The 7,996-nt window shown below is 39.2% G+C and overlaps 1 protein-coding gene across 1 annotated transcript; it reads left to right on the top strand.

Moving 5' to 3' along the window:
- Positions 1–1,003: 1,003 nt before the first annotated feature.
- On the top strand, positions 1,004–7,995 carry LOC111260272 (uncharacterized; the record flags this gene model as incomplete). Its single annotated transcript, XM_022832880.2, is given in 5 exon segments — positions 1,004–1,308; positions 2,506–4,301; positions 5,466–5,846; positions 6,096–6,287; positions 7,744–7,995. Coding segments are annotated over 4 exon segments (2,618 nt in total), but the record flags the coding sequence as incomplete, so codon positions are not given.
- Between the last annotated feature and the right edge of the window lies 1 nt (position 7,996).

Genomic DNA, 7,996 nt, shown 5'->3' with positions numbered 1-7,996 from the left:
CATTTGTATTCGTTTTAATATTGTTCCTAACTACCTAAAGTTACAAAATTAATCGAAGTATTCTTAAGCAAGCTGAACCGTTTGTGAAACTATTATACATAGCTGTCGGCGATAGCTTGAACGGCTGAATTTCTAGAAGAGAAAGATAGGAGTCACAGAATTGCCCGGTCAATGGCATATAATTCACGACAAATTCACGACGAAGATATACACTATATAACGAATACTGCATCACTGTGGTACATTGATAGAGGTTTGCATATTCAAATTATCCTTGTGTAGAAAAGAAAAAGTTAAACGGGAAACAATTGCGATAGAAGAGAATGGAAAGGCTAAATATATATAAGTTATATATATAACTTTAAAGTTAGCACTAAGTTTTACCAAAAATCTACTATCATATTTAGCACTTCATTCCTCGTTTTTTTGATGAGGAATTTTGGATATATGAAAGTTTTACCTTCACACCTTTTCCAAATATGAAGTTTTAACAAGTTTTAGTATAGGTGATGCCAAGTACAGTTGCTGATTCTAAGGGAATTTAGTTCAGGCAAAGTGCTTCAATATAAGTTTGACTACGCCAAAGTTAAAGCTTAAAGATAGAACAGCTAGTTAATACTTTTTTAAACGTGGAAACTATCTTTTCCATTATGGTAACATCCCTTACACGTATTAATGATAAGAACTCGAGGCATGGAAACAATTTAAGGTCTAGCTGAGAGCTCGTATACCTCACATCTTTCCAATTTTCTTCTATAAGCGAATTTCAATTTCTTTAGTCAGTTTTGAGCACAATTAGATGTATAATGGAAAAGCCCATTAAAATACTTCCTTATAATATCTACATTACTTCTGAAAAGTAACAATTACATATGTCGGAAAAGAAAAATTACTTTTTTAGAAAACTTCATGTAAAACCGCAAGCATGCGCACTTGTATTAACTTCTCTTTTACCGCCGAGTCTTAAAGATCTCCAGGTGCTGGGGTCATTGATGATTGTTTTTGTTTTTCACGAGCGCGAAAGGCGAATGCATCGATGTGCTTGCCATTCGTGTTCTCATATTTTGCAAACAAATAATGTTTTGGCTGAAATTAATAATATTGTTAATTATTTATCCAAGTTAAGTGATTAAGGAATATCTACAATCGTCGTAAGCTGCAGCTAAATTCATCGTAGTTATTCTATTTGTAGTTTGTCATGATTGAAAGAGGCGCCAGAGCATAAGTGGGATATCACTTGTGTCAGCAAGATCTGCCCAGTGGGGCGGCGACGAAGTGGGCCGCTATAAACGTCGGCAAGTCTAATATGTCCGTGAGAACGTAGTATACATTATTCTGTATTAAGAAACTAGTTGGAGTTTTCTTGTAACGGCTACGACGGAACAATTATGAATGCTTTGTGCTAGTTTTCCTTATCGTCTTGCTTTTTTTTGAAGTACCGAATCCTTATCGAAGTGAATATACAATTTGAATAAAATTGCATTTGATCATCACATAATGGATTTACGCAGTGATAAGGCTCTGTCCCCATTAGGGAACTGTTAAATGCCACGAAAGGACCAGTAGCTACCGGACAATTAATAGACATTTTTGACAAAGGCTATGACGGTCCGTGATAATAGTAATGAAAGATCTGTGAGTTGTTTAATATTGCATTAAACATTTCACGAAAACAGCGAGACGGATTTTCTGTTGTTTTCTATTGTGATTTAAAAGTAAAGTTCGTGAGGTTTTTCGTTCAGGAACATAGGTCAAAGTACTTCGATGCTATCAAAAATGGCTCTAACAAAAAACTAAATATCTTCTAATGACCTTAGCGTATTCTAATTTTTGTGCTGCTCAAAATAGAACTTACGATAATTCTATTTTGAGTATATATATATATATATATAGAGAGAGAGAGAGAGAGAGAGAGAGAATTCCCGGACTAGACATAAATATATAGCCATTAGTAAAAATAATATCGAAATAACCTCGATACAATCCAAAGGTGTTCATGGAACTTTTAACTTCTCATCTCACTGATTGAATATAGGGATCTGATAATGATCTTATCAAGGTATCAAGGTACCACTAGTTTTCTTTATATATTTATTTAACAGATAATTAAATTTAATATTTAAGACAAATAAAGAAGCGACGATTCGCTTAGGCAGAAAATTAAACCACTGTAATATCATAAAGGAAACTATAAGTTAACGAAAATCAAAGCTTTCTTTGAACACACTATTGCACTTCGTCGCTTCCATTCTATCTCACGGCAAAATTATTTATTCGTAAAACTGATTAACGCAAAAGATCCTCACGATGTAGAAAAAATTGCAGCCACATGTTGCGAACCAAGTGCACCCTCAATCAAAAAGGGGAAAAAACACGATAGGACTTAAAAGTCGAGGTTCTATTGTGGAAATGTGTTAGCCCGTTGATCGTGATATACTATAACGCCGTCGATCAATATTGTCGGAATCTAACATGCTTCTAAAAGCCTTTGGTTGTCATTTACAGCATATGGGCGTGATACAGACAGAACGGAGAATGAACGGCTATTTACCAGATTACGACGACGCTGACGGGGAATACAAAGGTGGTGGACCGGCACGGGTTTGGTTTGAGGATGGTCGAGAGATACAGGTGGTTCTTGTTGCTGGCGTTAATCCAAGAGTGTTTTGTGCAATTTGTGAATGTTTACCTCAGCGAGCGAACCTGATGCGGTGTGGAAACATCCTCTGTGATCGATGTGTGGGTCGTTATACGTTTCTCATGGAGCGGCCGTGCCCATGTGGACGAGGGGGAACCTGGGATTGCGGTAACCCCTTTCGATATCGTCTCGAAGACCGCCAGCTGAACGAGCTAATGGTCGAGTGTCCTAATCTTTCAGAAGGATGCGAGGTTTTTGTCCCTCTGATGGATTTAGACAGACATCTAGAGGAGTGCACTAAAGGACCGGTCTCCGTGCCTGCCACCTATGACCGACAACTCTTTGAGTGTGTTGTAAGTATGGTTGAGAACGTTTGCCTGGCTTTAAATGTAGGATTGGAACGGGATATGGAAACGACTGAGGAACAGATCGCGGCGTTTATAGACGCTCCTTTACATAAACCGCCGGCATCCATCTTTCAAGAACCTACAATGGTCCTTACTGAAGTTTGTAGTGTTGCACCTGATAATATTGATGATATAAACGCCTCTGGAAAAGTGACACAAACTGCAGCAGAACCACAAGGTACTGCTAATATTTTTCGTAAGGGAAAAATTTTGAAGAAAGAAAAGCGCGTGGTAAAAACGCCAGTAAGTACCAGTACAGTTCGTAAAATATCTAAATCTTCTCCACAAGGACATGCTCCTAGACTGAAGGAGCTTGAGGTTCTTTACACGGACGAAGGTGTACTAAAACTCCTTGAGTCAGGAGTCACCGGCAGGACAAGGGGATCAAGAAGGATCGCTGAGGATGGTCTTGGTCCACTTCCACCAAAGACACCTATTTTTACTGAACAAAAAACACCTGCCCCTTCTCTACAAAAGACAACAATTGTAGTTGATTCAGTTCCTGCTGCTTCAAAGGGCAATATAATCGAGTCTCAGTTGGAGACGAAAGACTTAGCCCCTCAGGTTGTTATTGAGCGGATAAGTCCCAGCGTTTCTCTATCAGAAACAACTCCGCGACTGGCGAAACGCGAAACTGATAAGAGAATCTCGCGTGAGTTACAAGCGCTGCTAGCGGCACAAGAAGAAGCGGGTGATGCTTTAATCAAGCCTGAGCACCCAACGAGAAGGGATAAATCGGAGACTCCAGTTTCCTCCGAGGATAAGAACAGATCAATATCGCCGGAGGCGCGAAAATCCAAACTAAATGCGCGAAAATCTACTGGGATCAGACGCATAAATAAATCTCAGCCAGATGCAGACGACTCAGATGAGCAGGATAACCAGCTTGCATTGCAGAAATCAAACGCAAAACTATCTCAGCAAAAGAGGGGGCGAAGTCGAAGCCGGGGACGCAGCAATCTTTTAATGAAGACCTCAGACGGAACGAATCAAAATTCTAACCAAAGTAAAACCACTGAATCACTTGATGTGCCACGGATACCGGACAAAGTGAAAGTTGTGCAGCGTATGCAAAATTGTAGTCAGACATCTTCAGTTCGAACTTTACGAAAGGAAAACGAACCAGACGTCGAACCAAAAACAAACAAGCCGTCAAAATCTTCTCTTATGAAAAATTTGTGTTCCACAGCTATAGAACCGGTCGACAATGAGGCAGTAATCCCTCAGCAAACGGAGGAACCATCTAAGGAGAAAACGTGAGTCCAAAACATAATAATCAGTCTGACTTTTGGAAATGTTTATTTGTTTATCGTGTTTATTCTGTGATTCCACGGCTCGATGACACGTTGATGGGATACATCATTTTTTTTTTAATCGAATGATGCGGTAATAGCTTGGCCTACGAAAATGTTACCTATATCCTTTGTAAACATGTTCTTACTGCGACTCATTTTTTTAAACTCATTATTTGAACACTTGATGGTGTAAAAGGGATTTTATTTTTCCTTGCGGTCTCATTTTTGGAAAAAATTTAATATATTTTGCTTCTTATAAAATACCTTCTTCTAACGTTTTAACAATCGGCGGGTCTCTCAGCTAATAAGGATTTCATTTGCCCATTTTTGGATATCTGCATTTGCATTTTAAGTCGCTTGCTCCAAACCTCTCTTTGCGTTGCCCTGAATAGGTTCACTCCAATGGAACAAGTGCTGGGCTACGCGTCGAGCGTGAAATAATATCTCATCTATGGATTGGGCCAAGTTTTTCGAAGTCTCAATGTTGGAAGTTGTTTGTACTTTAATCACTGCTTTCTTAGCCACCGATAGTGGTAACACGACTCACTTGCTCACTCTTTACTGTCCCAACCGCACTTTTACGGATAAATTGTGAAAAAAGCCCTGTCGCGTATGCAACTCGCATCGCGCAGGTCAACTCAGTCGAAATAATAGCAGTATAACAATAGCAAAACGATTAAAAAAGCGGTATGCCAATTTTCGGACCGAACGGCTAAATAGAACGCACTAAAAATTAAGCTTGAAAGCTTTCCGACCGTTCTTATCGTACGGTGCACTGATTCCAAACGCATACCTGCTGCTTGCAACCACTATATATACCAATACATAACGTAATATTTTACAAAAATTTAACAAAAATGCACCGATGTAGAATTATATTTCGTAGAAAAATCAATAACAATCTGCTAGGATAACTTGGTTAAACGTATTCAATATTAACACAACTTTTTTTTTATTTAAATATATTTGTAACGCGATGTATATAATGTAGTATTTGTTGTTTTAGGGAATTACTAATTTAGTTATTATAATTAAGGGATCTATCGTTGTTTAATATCGCACTCATCGAACTTATAATCATATTACAAATGTAGATAATATTTATGGTCGTTTTTGTGATTTCAGTAAGAGAAAATCTGCCATGATTGCAGCAGTGCAACCTAAAAGCAATGAAGGTGGCACTTTTGTTTCTCCACATTCGAATGAAAACACAGATAATGAAGTTGTTCGACGAAGAACCCGAAGTCGCTTCCGCGCCCGGTCCAAACCAAAGATACCACTCGAAGCCGACAGCCAAATTCATCTGAAGTCTACGGCACCAACCACAAGGAGTCGCAGTAGACCCAGAGTGGCTAAAATGTCCGTCGAACAAGAGTCTTCTAATAACGAAGACATCGTTGCAGATTCTAAAACTTTACAGAAAGGATCTATAGAGGTACAGAAAAAGGAAGACAGTGAAGAATTGCATTCGAATGCGGATGGTGTTTCTTCATCGTTGACAAACGTGTAAGCTCAACAGGAAGGGATGGTATCATTTCTCAAAGCAGTCTGGTTAAAATCTGTTTTATAGAACAACTACGGTTTGCCGTGCATGAGAGGGTAAAGACGGTTGAGATTTGGCACGCAAACTGCGTGTCAAACTCATGCGCTTACTAAAAAAATGAACAGAAATAATATAATTATAGCAATTACTGTATTGTGTTCATGAAAGCCAATAAAGACCACTAACATATTAACTCCGATTTCCATTTTTAGCACCCCAAGGCCTACTACTGATGAAGTCTTGCCAGGCGGCCTCGATATGCCTCCAACAGACAAGGCACAACAACACGCAGAGTTGACTGGTGCTGTTTTTAAGGTGCCGGTCAAACCGTCTCTTGAGACAAGTGTCGCAGACGCAAACTCTCAAGTTAAAAACCAGTCTCAAGAAGAAGTTAAGTCACAAAGGTAAAAAAATTATATTATTTACATCCTTTACCGTTCTAAGCTAATAAATTTGGTGTAGTCACTATTCACATTGTGCACCGTATCAGTTAGCTATTTTGCACGGCTTGAGTAAATGTACATAATGCATTGAGGAAAATAAAAATATTCTACCAACATTGCTAGAACTTCGACTTCATTTTGTACAACTAGCGATCTGATTCAACCGCATTGCATGAAATCATATCTGTAGAACCAATATTACATACAATATTTATTACAATGTTTACCAATGCAGCTCTCACATCTTGCTTCTTGCAGACTAGACTAGACTTCTTGCGAACCGCAAATCTGGGGAACTAGATCGATCGGTGCGGTTCCAACCTTAAGTTCTCAAGCATTGCTGGTGGCATAAAGACCAAGGAATTTACTCCTCTAAAACTTATTCTGTATCTGTTTCTGCAGATACGATACGTTGCTGTTCCATATAGGAAGAATGTTTTGGAAATATGTCCAATGAAAAACGAGGCACCGGTCAGAGGCGGTTTTGGGTTTAAATGTTAAAACCAGATGCCAATTTTAGAAGGGCTCGTTTATCGTTGGATATGATATGCTAAGCTCCTTCCAATTGATGTGCATATTGTACGTCATAGTTGGTTCAGATCGAGTCATTTGACGGCGGTGTCCACCGATAGCTTTTGCGATTTGTCAATACCGACAGCCGCGCCCATTGTCTTCTCGTCTCTCCTTTCAATGTCCGCCGAACAAAAAAAGCCTTTAGATGTTGTTGAACCTAAACCGAGCACCGCGAATGAACAGAGTATTTCAGGTTTTTACCGACGAGGTGAAACGTATCAGTGCTTCCCCTTCTAAACTGCATGGCTTCGTCTTATTTATTTGGGGGCCAAGCTTTTTAGTGAAATTGTGGAGAGTAGCTAGCGTTTACTCTATGTGAATCTACTACTGTAGCGACGAAATCGTGGGCGTACAAAATGCCCTTGCTTGATTCGTAAAATGATGTCACTCATGAGAAGCAAAAAAAGCGATGGACTTAGGTTGCGAATCGTAGTCGCTTTTCTGTATTACCTCATCGTCGATTATAATTACATTTCTTAACATGACATTTTTATAGTCATGCAGACAGCCTGAGTAGTTCTCTGTTTTGCGATCTTTCTTAGTATGAATCTTGCGTCTTAATACGGAATCAAGCGCTACCTTGGAAAAATGGAGAAGATAAGTTGGTCTGGACGATACAACGTCACTTTAATTTCATTCATCTTAAACCTTATAGCCCGTCGTTGTTAATCTATCGTTGTAAAATTCATATTGTCCCTCACGTATTACAGTTCGAATGTAACGAATTATTAGTCATCGTGTTGGAAATATAGGTATACTGACGCTATTGGACATCGTTTCAAACAGGGTGATTAAGGTGATACAAAGAGTCGTAACGTTATACATCAATTTTGTTTTGCTGCAGCGTTCCAGCGCTTGAGCCCACTGCTTCGAAAGTTGAGGAAAATCAGTTCGAGCCTCTCATGATTCCTTCTTTGAGGCGGCCTTCTATAGAGAACGACATTAATAACGGCAGTAGTAAATCAGATTCTAAGGACATGTTTAAATCGAGCGGAACAGTCCGCGACCCCCGCAAGGATAGCCAGAGTGTCGCCAAGTCCGACGTTAAGATTCTGCAGAGTTCTGATAATTCCAAATCACAAGTGGCGTGTCAAAGG

This window comes from Varroa jacobsoni, unplaced genomic scaffold (assembly GCF_002532875.2).
Source record: "Varroa jacobsoni isolate VJ856 unplaced genomic scaffold, vjacob_1.0 scaffold_420, whole genome shotgun sequence".
Taxonomy (NCBI): domain Eukaryota; kingdom Metazoa; phylum Arthropoda; class Arachnida; order Mesostigmata; family Varroidae; genus Varroa; species Varroa jacobsoni.
Note: the sequence above shows the minus strand (reverse complement) of the source record. Positions and strands in the feature narration are given on the sequence as shown.